The following is a 14288-nucleotide window of genomic DNA, read 5'->3' as shown; positions in this document are numbered from 1 at the left end:
TGAAAAACGATGTTGAAATCATTTTAACTTTAATCGCCACTTTTAAAGGCTCAGCTGACCAGCAGAGCATCGATGTTAAGACAGAGATTTCACTTTCCTTGGTCATGACAAGCTAGTTTCACATACATACCCGACTCGATCTGAAAGACAGACGCAGGTAATCGCACAAGCTCAGTCGATCTCTCTCTCATTCGCTGTCTGTTTAGGCTTGTTAAGTGCACATCTACTGAGCCTCATAATAAACACATTATGTTATCATTACTAACTTATTACTAATTTAATATTCAGCACACAGGCATTAAGTGAGAAAGGCAAATCCTTAGGAAAAAAGAAAACAGGCAAATATCGCGGTTGCTGCGGTTGTTGCATTCCTCTGCGGTTATGCACGTCAATAGCGCGGTATTGCGATATTGCGGTTATCGCGACAGCCCTAATCATTGCATGTATAAAAGTACTACAGCGATAAATATTATGTATATAGCAGATAAGACATTCTTTTTTTTCCCACCTCCATAAAGATATTGTTTGGATTCCATACCACAACTTAATTGTAAACTCTCTATAATGCTTTCATTTCTTATCATTTAAAAATAGAATTAATTTGTAACAAATTCCAAAATCTGAACTGTGACAAGAAAGGTTTTCAGGCTTTAATAACCCAAAATTATGAAGAACTTTGTCGTGCCTGTTTGTAGGGCTGCACAATTTGGGCAAAATGTTGTTTTTATCAATATGACTAATTCTGATTATTGTTATTACTAAATAAAAGCATTAAAACCAAACAATAATTATTGTTAATGATTATGCATTTGACAGAAAAACTGCAGCATGACCTGTTAACATGCAGGAACTATAAATGTTTAGAAAGGTAAAAGGATTTATCCCGAAATAAGCTATGATTAAAATTCTTTGAGGAAAAAAAAAAAAAAAAAGATCATATGCATTCACTGAGAGAGAGGAAAAAATGTTAGAAGAGAAATGTTATTATTCCTATTTTTACCCAAAGTAAAATCCAACTGACAGCCTCGCGACCACGGGGCCCTCCCTTTAAGGCGGGGACCCTAGGCGACTGCCTGTATAGCCTATTGGACGGGCCGGCACTGCCTACGTAGGATTTTTTTTAAGCTAATTTAGGAGCCTTCTTAGAAGCTTTTAGAACATGGGCCTGGGACTCATTTAAAACCAGGTTTCAGGTTTCTTTCCAACTTACGAGAGAAGCGCAGAAGAATCAAAATATTTAAGTATATAGCTCAAGGCGCCTCTATGAGATCTGGGCCTTAATGTGATATTTTTCTGTATGTCTGTGTAGAGCTGTTGAATTATTGAAACGCTTCCCACATTCAGTGCAGTGATACGGTTTCTCTCCAGTGTGGATCGTCTCATGTGTTTTCAGATGTGCTGACTGACTGAATCTCTTGTCACAGTGTGAACACTTATGAGGTTTCTCTCCAGTGTGGATGATCTCATGTCTTTTCAGATATTTTGACTGAGTGAATCTCTTGTCGCAGTGTGAACACTTGTGCGGTTTCTCTCCAGTGTGGATGTTCATGTGTTTCTTAAGATTTGCTGATTGCGTGAAACTCCTCCCACATTGATCACAAGTGAACGGCTTCTCTCCAGTGTGAACGCTCATGTGACGCTCGAGACTTGTTTTGCGTGTGTAACTCTTTTCGCACCGAGTGCAGGTGAAAGATTTCTTGGCTCTTCTTTTCTCAACTCGACTTGATTCTTCATTCTCCTGTTTTTCTCCAATCAACTCTGAAATAAAAGTAAAAATTGTTCATTTTTTTGTAACTTGTAAAGAGCTGAAAACTGTGAACATAAAAGTGAACCCTGGTCAGTGCTTTATTTGAGCCGGATCCTGTTCCAGGAAATGTAAGATTTTGGGTTTTTGCATACCAGTATTTGTTTTTAAAAATCCGGCATTAGATTGTGATAGTGTATGCGTGCATATGAGACAGAGTAAGCACTGGTTTATGTATATTTTGAGGTTATGTATTGGTCTTCAACATATTTTTGAACAATTAGCTTTCTTAAGTTCAAAATTGCTCTCATTGATTGGTGCTTTGCCCTTACCACTCTTTCCAAACGTGCAGCTCTTGCGTAAAATGTTTAGAGAGATAACAGGATGAGAAATTATACCATATCGAATTTTCATAACCTAAAAACAATAGAAACACTAGGCCTATAATGAAACAAATAATTTAAATGTAACGGCACACTCTTAAAAATAAAGGTGCTTCACGATGCCACAGAAGAACCTTTTTTTGTCTAAATAGTTCCATAAAGAACCTTAAACATCTGAAGAACCTTTCTGTTTCACAAAAGGTTCTTTGTGGCGAAAGAAGGTTCTTCAGATTATAAAAATGTAAGAAAGAGATGGTTCTTTAAAGAACATTTGACTGAATGGTTCTTTTATGGCATTGCCTGAAGAACCTTTTAAAAAGCACCTTTATTTTTAAGAGGGTATTCAGAACAGAACAAGAATGAAAAATATTTATATAGATTTTATAAAGAAACTAAAACAAAGCGAAACTGAAACCATCAGGTGTTGGTAATGTATCTCTGTAATTCGGCAAAATTCAAATTTGCAATGTATTTGAATGATAAAACTATTATTTATTATGTACACTAGGCTTTGCACTAATATATTGACTGAAAAAAAATCATCCTCCACATGAGCAAAAATGTTCTTTGTTATAATAGCAGCAGTTTGGACATTAAAAACAAAAACAAAACAAAACAACAGAGCATTTATGCTTTTGTAAAATAAAGCAAACAAAAAGGATGCACAGTCTGTCATATTTATACCTTTCATATATAGACTATGATTGTATTTATACCTTTCATATATAGACTATGATTGTATTTTATTTATATGACAACAAATCTTTTTTTAGTGTAACTTACATGAGTATAGGTTACATTGTTATTGTCACTCACAGTGCCTTTTAACTGCTGTTTTGGATCCGGCAATTATTCATTTACAAATTAAGCACTGACCCTGGTGTAAAAGTGCAAGGCTCCAGACTAACATTTGAACTTTTAAACAGATGGTGGCACCAGAAGCAGATTTGGTAGAATTTGGGGGGCTGGTGTGTGGGTTTGCATCAATAGGTGGAGTTGCCAATAATAATACATGTTCATTTATTGGTATCTTTATTTGTAAGCTTGAGTTTGGAAGTATGCAAAATTTACTTTTATTAACATGCAAAATCTAATTTCCATATAGAACATTTATATATTCTACGCTTAATAAATGTACCATATTAAAATCAAAAATATATATTAATTTATATACATTAAGTTGTACGTTTTCATAAAGTAAAATCATTAACTGCCTTCCGCTGTAAAAAGTAGTCCCTAACTGCTGCAGCTGTGTTTACGTTGCTATGGGTGGTTGCTAAGGGGGTTCAATGATACACAAAACCGTTGAGTGAAGCGGTCATAGCAGTGCCGTATCATGAATATGACACAGCTGCTGACCAATCAGAATTGAGGAATGGAACTAACCGTTTTATAATATTATATAAAATGGACTGACAACTTCAGTGATTATTTGATGTGTGTTTCAGGGTGTATTCACACCAGAAAAGTTCACCAGTTCACCTGCTTTGGTCTGGACCAAATACAATGTTGTTGTTTTTTTGTTTGGTACAGTGTGCTTTCCCACTGCTCTTTTTTGCAAGTGAACCAGGAACTGTAAACAAAACCAAATGGGTGCTTAAAGTCATCCATTTATTGGTTCATCCATTCAACTGTACCAGAGTTTGTTTAGAACCAGACCGACACCACCTCTTCAGCTGGGTCTTGGTAAAAAAAAATAAAATAAAAAAAACCTCCACAAAAGCGAGTGTGATTGCTGTATTCACACCCGCACCAAGGGGAAACAAACTTGAGTTTAATTCAAGAGAACCAAGCAAGACAGGTTTGAATACACCCTTAGTCACAAAGTGAAGAAAGGTTTGGTGTTTTGTGACTTTTCTTACTGCATACACCAAAAAAAACTTTTCCTGATGATTTGATATTTTATAATAATGATTTTAGAATTTCAACATATAAATAATTAAGTAGAAATGAATGACTAATAAGCCAATGAGTGCTCCTATGCTGCCATCTGCTGGTTATAGTGGAAATTTGATGTTGCACTTCTGATTTTAAGTGCAACATCTAAGTGCTTGTTTAACGCAAAAGTATATTTTGAAATACATTGTGTTTTGTCCCATTAAAAATGACATTTAAATTGGGTCATCTTTAGAGCATTAAAGTACTGGAAGTTGTGTTAGATTTCTCTCTCAAAAGGTTGTACAAACTCTTAAATTAATGATGTAATAACATTGGACTATTTCTACCACAACACCATGGTTATGGTTAGCGTTACTGCTCCTGGGTTAATGCATCAGCATTGTTTAATCTGTTCATAACAGAATTCTGTGCAGAATTTGCACCCTAAACAGTCATTAAACTTAAATGAAGTAGAAACACCAACCTCCTTGTTCCTCCTGTTTTATTCTCACGGGTTCTGGTTCTTCATGCTTTAATCTCCGGGGTTCTGGTTCCTCCTGTTTTATTCTCCGGGGTTCTGGTTCTTCATGCTTTATTCTCCAGGGTTCTGGTTCCTCCTGTTTTATTCTGCAAGGTTCTGCTTCTTCATGTTTTATTCTCAAATGTTCTGGTTCCTCCTCTTTTGTTATCCAGGGTTCTGGTTCTTCATTTATTATTCTATTGGGTTCTGGTTCATCCTGTTTTATTCTGCAAGGTTCTGCTTCTTCATGTTTTATTCTCAAATGTTCTGGTTCCTCCTCTTTTGTTATCCAGGGTTCTGCTTCTTCATTTATTATTCTATTGGGTTCTGGTTCCTCCTGTTTTATTCTGAAAGGTTCTGCTTCTTCATGTTTTATTCTCAAATGTTCTGGTTCCTCCTCTTTTGTTATCCAGGGTTCTGCTTCTTCATTTATTATTCTCTTGGGTTCTGGTTCCTCCTGTTTTATTCTGCAAGGTTCTGCTTCTTCATATTTTATTCTCAAATGTTCTGGTTCCTCCTCTTTTGTTATCCAGGGTTCTGGTTCTTCATTTATTATTCTCTTGGGTTCTGGTTCCTCCTGTTTTATTCTGCAAGGTTCTGCTTCTTCATGTTTTATTCTCAAATGTTCTGGTTCCTCCTCTTTTGTTATCCAGGGTTCTGCTTCTTCATTTATTATTCTATTGGGTTCTGGTTCCTCCTGTTTTATTCTGCAAGGTTCTGCTTCTTCATGTTTTATTCTCAAATGTTCTGGTTCCTCCTCTTTTGTTATCCAGGGTTCTGCTTCTTCATTTATTATTCTCTTGGGTTCTGGTTCCTCCTGTTTTATTCTGCAAGGTTCTGCTTCTTCATGTTTTATTCTCAAATGTTCTGGTTCCTCCTCTTTTATTCTCCAGGGTTCTGGTTCTTCATGCTTTATTCTCCATAGTTCTGGTTCCTCCTGCTTTATTCTCCATAGTTCTGGTTCACTCATCCGCTCACTCTTCTCTTTAACAAACACCATCTTTACAGCACAAAGATCTCAGTTCAGCCCTTGCTCCTCCAGATATTCCTGCTTGCTTCAAAGCTTAGTCACAACATTAAAGATGAGAATATTACAGGTATTTATTGATCTGATTTAAAAACTGTATTTTTCGATGTTGTACAACAGCTTGTACTGAAACATTATCCCCACAAAACAACATACAGTAGAGCGCAGTGAGGCGCAGCTTCCTCTGAGGTTTAATGGTGTTTGACAAACAAACGCATGTCTTTTAGCGCCTCCCGCTGGACTGGAGAGTGAAGTCGAGAGGAGGAAATAATACGAGGAAATTTAAGTGACCTTAAGCTCGTGAACTTCCACCATAAAGAAGAACAGTTGGAAAAAAGCTTCTACTTTCCTTCATGAAAGTGTCAGTAAACTCCAACTAAGTTGATATGAAACTCATAAGAATGCACAATGATATAAATCATTTTAGGAAGCAAAAATTAATTCACGGTGAAAACTTTAGACAATGTTTCTTTGTCATATCGCTTGTAATGTCTGGTTAGGACAGATTCATCCAGATCTCATTGCTTGTTGCATTATTGTGTTAGATTTGGTAACAACGTGGCATTAGATCTGAAAGCGCTGGATCTGAAGATGATCTACTGTGATTGATTTTGTATGTCTGTGTAGAGCAGATGGATTATTGAAACACTTCCCACATGAAGTGCAGTGAAACGGTTCAGATTTCCTAAATGATTGAATCTCTTGTCGCAGTGTGAACACTTGTAAGGTTTCTCTCAAGTGTGGAAACTCTCATGTATTTTCAGATTTGATGACTGACTGAATCTCTTGTCACAGTGTGATCGGACGTCTACATTACGTCAATATTCAAAAACCACGTACAAAAGACGTTGTTTGGACGTGTCTTTCACATCTTTGCGCAGTGGGAATCTCTGTGCGTCTCAGGTAAAATTATTTTAAGGCAAATGTGAGGTGCAATTCATATTTCTTTATTAAATAACTTACAAAACAATTAGAAACTTTCTGTCAGGCGTTATTTTACAAACAGCACGAGTGAATCTCCGCAAGCTCTCTGTCTTTTCCTCTCAAAAAGCGCAAATGGCTTTAAATTAGACTACCACATCGCGTCTGCACTATAAGCAAGCTGCACACAGCATAGTTGAAACAGGAATTGTCACAGTTTACATGTCAATAAAGTTTATAATATGCAGTTTGGCCAGTATAAACCATTCAGCACTTCTGCGCTCTCCAGAGACGACGTGCTCATAATTGGTCTATTGTGAAAGCAAAAGTACACAGCATGATTAAACATTTAATAACAGATAAAAAAAAAAAAAACACTCAACCGCTTAAAAAAAAATACTCCCTCCAACAAGAGTCAAGTAAAAGGGAAATTCACACAAGTTTCAAAAATGAAATTCAGGTCCGGAATGAACGTCTGTAAAAATCCTTATGGGAGTATCAGTATCAGTATTCTCTATTCCATTGTGTTGTGCTCCTATGCATGATGTAAAAAGGTGCTTTATGTGCCATTTTCTGTTTGTTTAGAGGGATTTAAACTGCATTAATAAAATAACTTGAAATTTTCAACATCTTTTTACATTATTTATTTTTGCACCAACTTATAGAAAGTAGTATAACGGTATCAATAAGTATTGTATCAGTAGTGATAAAATGTAAACAATACTTATCCCTAACATTTGCAAAATCCACCTAGGGGGCCCACCCGGGACCACTTGCTAAGGGCCCCCAGAACACAAAACACGCCCCTGCAAATAATGTGTTTCTACCAGCAAAAAAACTCAAAATAGTGAACTGATTGGTAACGCTGTAGATTACAACCTGCAAAGAACTACGTAAGTAAACCTAATGTACAGTGTATGATTTTGCAATTATAGTGTAACTATAAAAAACGTAGATGTAGGCATAAAGGGAACAATATGGTAAATTTGGGTAATAAGGGGGTAACAAACCAGATATGCAACCTGCAAAGAACTATGTAAGTATACTGAATTTACGGTGTATGTTTCGTATTTATATTGTACCTACGTGTAAGTAAAAGGAAACAATATGTTAAGTTTGGGAAATAACGGGGTAGCAAACAGATATACAAGTAATTTATAATGGGATTACTTAAAAACTCAGAAGATACCTATTCCATTAAATCCTAAGGTTGTTGTTCAGTTTTCTGTTTAACTACAGTAGGTTGGACTGGGAGTCTGCAAACTCACAGGTTTGATTCCCACTAAACAAACACACACTGATGATAACACTCTCATATGACTTACATGAGAAGTACTGAACTCAATTAGTCAAATGATTGAAAGAAGTTAAATAAATGTTGAACAACTAGGACCTTTTATCTCTACATTGAGAATTTATGCAGCAGTTCTGCATCATGTTTCTGCTCCAGCATGTTCACCAAGAGAAGTGAAGGTAAACCAAAAACACTTTACATTAGACAATATTTTGTACTTCTAAACACTAAACGCTTGCAGATTTGATGGAAGTGAAACTGTTGTTACTATCGCTAGTAGTTATTAATTGCATGCATTACTGAGCTAGGCTCATTACTTAATGCTGCACCTCACAATTAGGTTTTGTATAACAAAGCAAACTAACCTGTTTCTGTCTGACAACAAGTGCAGGTAAAAGCTGAAGCTTGAGGCATAATGTGAATAAATGACAAAAACAACAGCAGATATTGACTGACAAAACATAAGAACACAGAGATTTTTTTTTTTTTTAATTAGAGAACCATCAGAGAATGCAACCGACATTGGGTATGACCGAATATCTGACTCCTCAGTATTCATAAAAGAGACAGTATATAGCACTTTTCTAGACGCTTAAATGTTTTACACTGATAAACCAAGGAAACACAGAGCACATAACAAGTAGACAAGGGAAAAAACATGAACTTATATACATAGGATAATTGCAAACACAGATGCACAGAAACATGACCAAATAAAGAAAACAGGAACTGAGACAGTGGCAACTCAAGACAAAACAGGCTCATATTAATGACAACACCTAAAAAGGAAGTAATAATTTTAACAATGAAGAACATTATTGAAATCCATTCTCAGTCTCCCTTAAAAGTGTTAAAGTCTCTTCTTCAACTTTCTGAACAAGAACAGTTGGAAAAAAGCTTCTACTTTCCTTCATGAAAGAGTCAGTAAACTCCAAAGATGACAGGAAACTCATAAGAAAGCACAATGATATAATTTATATGACGAAGCAAAATGTATACACAAGAATAAAAGCATTGATCTTTGGGGAGGAACTCCTTTTTTTTAAGTTGATCTGAATCTTAGATGAAGTTGAAATTAATTCACATGTGAAAACTTTAGGTAATGTTTCTTTGTCATATTGCTTGTAATGACTGGTTAGGACAGATTTAACCAGATAATATTTTATTGCTTGATGCATTATTGTGTCACATTTGTTAAAGATGTGGCACCATAATGAACGTACTGGATCTGAAGATGATCTACTTACTGTGATTGTGTTTTGTATGTCTGTATAGAGCAGATGGATTATTGAAACACTTCCCACATTCAGTGCAGTGATACGGTTTCTCTCCAGTGTGAATCATCTCATGAGTTTTAAGGCTTCCTGAATGATTGAATCTCTTGTCGCAGTGTGAACACTTGTAAGGTTTTTCTCCAGTGTGGATCCTCTCATGCAGTTTTAAATTGCTCGCTGTAGTAAAAGTCTTCTCACACTCAAAGCACATGTACTCTCTCACACCAGTGTGTCTTTTCTGATGTCTTTTCAAATGTTGTAGACATGAGAAACTCTTTTCACACAAATTACAGGGATATGGTTTCTCTTTTGTATGAGCGCTCATGTGTTGCTCCAGGGATGGACCTCTCAAAAATACTTTGTCGCACTGATGGCATGCATACAGTTTCTCTCTAGTGTGGACATTTATGTGTGCTTTAAGACTTGATAATTGTGTGAAACTCTTCCCACATTGATCACAAGCAAACGGTTTCTCTCCAGTATGAACTCTCATGTGACCCTCAAGTAGTCGTTTTTGGGCAAAACTCTTCCCGCACTGATCACATGTGTACAGTTTCTCTCCAGTGTGGATCCTCTGATGTGTTTTCAGATGTGATGACTGACTGAATCTCTTGTCACAGTGTGAACACTGATAAGGTTTCTCTCCAGTGTGGATCTTCATGTGACGCATAAGACTTGATTTGCTTGAGACACTCGTTCCACACTGACTGCAGGTGAAAGATTTCTTGGCTCTGCTTTTCTTTAAATCTTCCTGTTTGATTTGAGAGCAACTTAAAGGTTTTTCTCCAGGTTTGACGTGACTTTTCTCCTCACCTTCCCTCAGTTCTTCATTCTCGTCCATTTCTTCAATCAGCTCTAAATAAAAGTAAAAATTATTCATTTTCAGTACCTTGGTGTGGACAGAAAATGAACCCTGGTATAACAATATAATGTAGGTAATTATTGTGCAATATTTTGATGTATTTTTATTAAAACATTACAGGCAAGAATCCCAAATAATCCTATATTTCAAAAGGAAGAACTATTGAATATGTTTGTTTATTCACTACGTTACATGTTATTGAAAAAAAAAGTACCCATTTGATTTTTTTAGCCACTAAGTTCTACAGATGGTGGTGCCAGAAGCAGGTTTGTTAATCATACAATTACGGTTTTGCATTCAAAAAGTGTTTATTTTGTACTTTAATTTAAGCTAGAACTGCCACTCTGTGGCATTATTCGTCTATTACACAGAACTGACCGGCAACTTCAATGATTAAGAAACACTCTTGATGTGTGATTCAGTTGCAAATTAAAGAAAAGGCATTTTGTGACTTTTCTTACATCATAAACAAAGTGCAAAACATTAGAACATATGATTTATTGATGATTTGTATACTGTAGTTAGCATTAATACTTCTGGTTTTCTACATAAGCAATATTTGATGTCGAAGGAGTGGAAGTCTGGATCGATCTTGGACTCTATAACAATAATAATAATAATTATTATTATTATTTCTCCGGTTGTTATTAACCTTTTACATTGTAAAACAAGTATTAGTAGTAACAGAATATGGTAAGAATGGGATGTGCAACAGTATTCTTTTTGCCTGCTGAGTTATATCTTTTCCCAGAGTCAAGCTCAGATTTTTTTTTCTGTTTCTACTTTCCGAGATGCTGACTGCGTATGTGTGTAGCAAACAATACTGATAAAGAGTCTTGCCAAGAGCTATGCAACCTTGAAGAGAAGATAATGTTTTTGTGTGTCTGTGTGTGTGTGTCAGTATCTGTCTTTGGGTTCAGATGAGAAGACTATCCTGGAGAAGTTCGTCATCTGTCGCCATCCTCGTCATTAAAAAATGTTGTGTTCGTTTGTAGATATGCTTTGAGTTTGACGTCCAAATGTGGAGATTTTCTTCGTTTATCTAGGTAAGACCAATCAGAATATTCCTAACCTACTTAGCAACCTCTGTTAGAGTATTAATACTGGTGTTTTGAACATGTACGCAGAGCGGCCTGTGAACTCCACTGAGAGTGTTAAAGCTGACTTCAGCGGATGGAACTGCAAACAATTTTCTTCAGTAAACCTTATTTCAAATGATTGAATCTCTGTCTCCTTGTTTTTTTTTTTTTTTGCCCATCATATCTGGTCCTTGGGTTTTAACTGTAAATTCCCCTATGTTTATAACAGATCATTGTGTGCACAATTCAAATGATTTTCAGCTCAAACGACACTTTTGTTTCATCTTATATGCAATAGAAATGGCAGCTCTTATTAAAAATATTAGTTGCGGCAGAAAAAAATGGTCATAGTCTGGATCTCTGCCTTATTATTTGATGCTTCAGCTATATTATTGCAGAGCTCTACTGATTTTCTTAAAATCTGCTTGAAGCTTTACAACCAGCACTTAATAATGAAAGAAAAATAGACACCGACCTGTTCGTTCTTCAGTATCTTCAGTGCGTTTGATTCTGCAGGGTTCTGGATCTCTCATCTTTTCTTTGTCCTCTTTAATAAACTTTGCAGATTTCAGCTCTTCCTCATGCTTTGATGCTCATCTTCACTTGTGAACTGATGGGAATATTCCAGCATTTATTGGTGAACCCCAGTGGGAGTAGCTTCACTGATAATGTGAATCTTGTGGGAGAACCTTGACTGAAAGTGAACTGCAGCATGAGAGGAGCTGATCTGCTAACACGAAAAATGCATCACTAGAGATTTTCACAGCACGACATCTCTTGTAATGTGCCACTTCATTTCATTGAAGACATCAGCATAATAAATTAGATGAAAACATGAACTATTGACATGAAATAAAGAGTCTTTTCAACAAGACATTCATGATCATCAGCAGATCATCTCACTTTATTCTGAGTGTTTGCAGCTTGTTTGAGTCGGGATATATGATAAAAGCCAATATCCTGATGCAAAAGTCCAAACTCCAAAATATCTCCAAAGAACCCTAACATGTCATCTCTTTTCTGCTGTGCTCTGTATATCTGCCTGAACCTATATAATCACTGAAGATATGCTTATGTACATGTGTGGAGATTTTTATAAACTTTATCTATGCTTTGACCAACAAGAAACCTTTTTACCAAAGTAATGACGTAGGTAGTGACCACTGTTAAAGTATAAGACTGTTGTATCGAAAGTGTACGCTAAGCAGCCTACAAACTTCAGCTAAAGTGAAGCTGACTTCTGCTGATGATGCAAACTATTATCTTTAGTAAAGACTCTGACTCCTGGTCTTTGTTCATCACAGCTCTTTCTGGTTCTGGTTTTATGATCTGTGTTGTTGTTTATTCAATATTATTCAATAAATAATATTTTATATAAATTACAGTAGTACTTAATAGTGCTTAGTTTTGAGAAATGGTGTGTGTTCATGAGGATGATTTTAGTTACATTATTCCACCATTAGATGGCGACAAGAGACCATATTGTTGGCTTTAGCCCATTTCTTTACATGAATATGATATTTTGCAAGTCAAATAATTAGTTGTCTAAGAACATCACAGGATTTTTACATTTTTACAGAATTTTGAGACCAAATCCGTCAGGGTCACACAGACCAGAGCAGATCAAGCTTTATTGAACGCAGTAGAATGGATTGAGAGATATATTAACAGGAATGGCAGATGCAGCATGGGTTAGATGACATACACTTAGGTAACAGTGTAGTAACAATCCAAGGAGAACATCAGGTTGGTCTTAGACAAGACTAGACCATCTCTCTGTGTGTGGTAAATACTTTTAACACGGACTGTTCCAAGACGCTTGGGACACCTGTATAAATGTGTTTTTGCATCAACTTTCGCGGCTTCATTTACTTCCACTCCTTCAGAATAATCAAAGAAGGTAAAGACAAAGTTTAGATCAGGAAAAACTCATGAACAATGTCATTTTTTAGAGATATAGGCTACAGTTTTTTGGGATAAAGTAATGAGTTAACAACTCCAAGGTATTATGTTTGAGTAAGTACAGATTTAAATTAGGCCAAGTCAGCTCTGCTTAAATTCAACAGCATTAGTAAAAACCAAGAATAATGTTCTGGCTACATACCCTGAGATATTCTTTGAATGGAAAAATATGGTCTGTTTGAATCAGAGAAAGTAGCCTACAAGCCTTTTCGTATTTCTCTCATATTATTTTCCTCCTCTCTGCGCTTTACACTCCAGTCCAGCAGTTGGCGCTAAAATACATAAGTTTGTTTGATAAACACCATTAAACCTCAGAGGAAGACGTTTAGTTTCACCAGTATAAGTTCTTTGGTTTCACCGCGCTCTCTGTTGTTTTATTTTGCCGTGATGCTGTGTTAATACAAACCGTCACAAATGTTGTTTCTGTTTATAGAAAATATCTGTAATTCTCATCCTCTCAGTCGTTTTGAAGCAAGCAGGAATATCTGGAGGATTCGGCTGAACTGAGATCGGCTGCTGTGAAGATGGTGTTTGTTAAAGAGGAAAGTGAGGAGGACACGAATGAACCAGAATCCTGTCGAATAAAACAAGAGGAACCAGAAACCAGGATAATAAATCAAGAAGAATCAGATTCCTGTCGAATAAAACATGAGGAACCAGAATCCTGGATAATAAAACGTGAGGAACCAGAATCCAGGACAATAATACGTGAGGAACCAGAACCTTGGAGAATAAAACATGAGGAACCAGAAACCAGGATAATAAATCAGGAAGAACCAGAATCCTGGAATATAAAACATGAGGAAGAAGGAGGTTGGTGTTTAATCCTCATTCATCTTTTATTACTATCTTAAATCAACGGTCATAATTCTTCAGAAAATGTGACTTAACCGACTCGTTATTTGAAGTCAGTTAGCCTAGTATTTTTTACGCGCTTTCTCCTCTTCCACATAAAGCCGCGCGTTCGAATAATTTAAAAATTAACGGTCATTTCGTTTTACTGACTGACATATTGATTGATCTCTTTAATGAATAAGTACGTGTAATATAATATACACAATACACGAATGTAAATATTGTAATATCAGGGAGATTTGGCAAGTCTGATTGAAGAGAACGAGATTTTAACAAGACGCTTTCTTTTACTGACCAAAAGAGGGAAGCACATCATCGTTAATTCAGTGGTAAGAAACGAATGTAATGTCATCCTAGTTAAAGTCAAATAAATGTTATTCGCTTTTAATGTCTGGAATAATAAAATGTACAACTTTTTGTTTAAGTAATTGTTATTTAGTGCTTTAATAAACAAAAAATCTAGGTTATATTATATGGTATGATATTATT

General features: G+C 35.9%; 2 protein-coding genes across 2 annotated transcripts in view; one reads left to right on the top strand and one right to left on the bottom strand.

The window, feature by feature from the left end:
* LOC141343040 (uncharacterized) overlaps window positions 1–14288 on the top strand; it is a 74873-nt gene that overhangs the window by 13376 nt on the left and 47209 nt on the right. The window contains exon 5 of the mRNA XM_073847667.1: window positions 13417–13757. Coding sequence (XP_073703768.1) covers window positions 13417–13757 — 341 coding nt within the window. The remainder of the gene's footprint in view (window positions 1–13416; window positions 13758–14288) is intronic.
* Window positions 440–5691, bottom strand: LOC141328965 (uncharacterized). The gene is made up of 2 exons (XM_073835432.1): window positions 4490–5691; window positions 440–1758 (listed from the first exon to the last, which is right to left on the bottom strand). Exons 1-2 carry the CDS (start codon window positions 5523–5525, stop codon window positions 1262–1264), a joined length of 1533 nt encoding a protein of 510 aa, XP_073691533.1. The 5' UTR covers window positions 5526–5691; the 3' UTR covers window positions 440–1261.

The sequence above is a fragment of the Garra rufa genome, chromosome 1 (genome assembly GCF_049309525.1).
Source record: "Garra rufa chromosome 1, GarRuf1.0, whole genome shotgun sequence".
Lineage (NCBI taxonomy): Eukaryota > Metazoa > Chordata > Actinopteri > Cypriniformes > Cyprinidae > Garra > Garra rufa.
The sequence above is the reverse complement of the archived record's forward strand: the minus strand, read 5'-3'. Positions and strand labels throughout refer to the sequence as shown.

What these genes read in the sequence shown, in the direction of transcription:
- LOC141328965 (XM_073835432.1), bottom strand. Translation starts at nt 5,525, where the DNA reads ATGGTGTTTGTTAAAGAGAAGAGTGAGCGGATGAGTGAACCAGAACTA. An exon ending in AAAACAGGAGGAACAAGGAG is followed by an intron (nt 1,759 to 4,489) that starts GTTGGTGTTTCT and finishes CTTTTATTTCAG; the next exon opens with AGTTGATTGGAGAAAAACAG.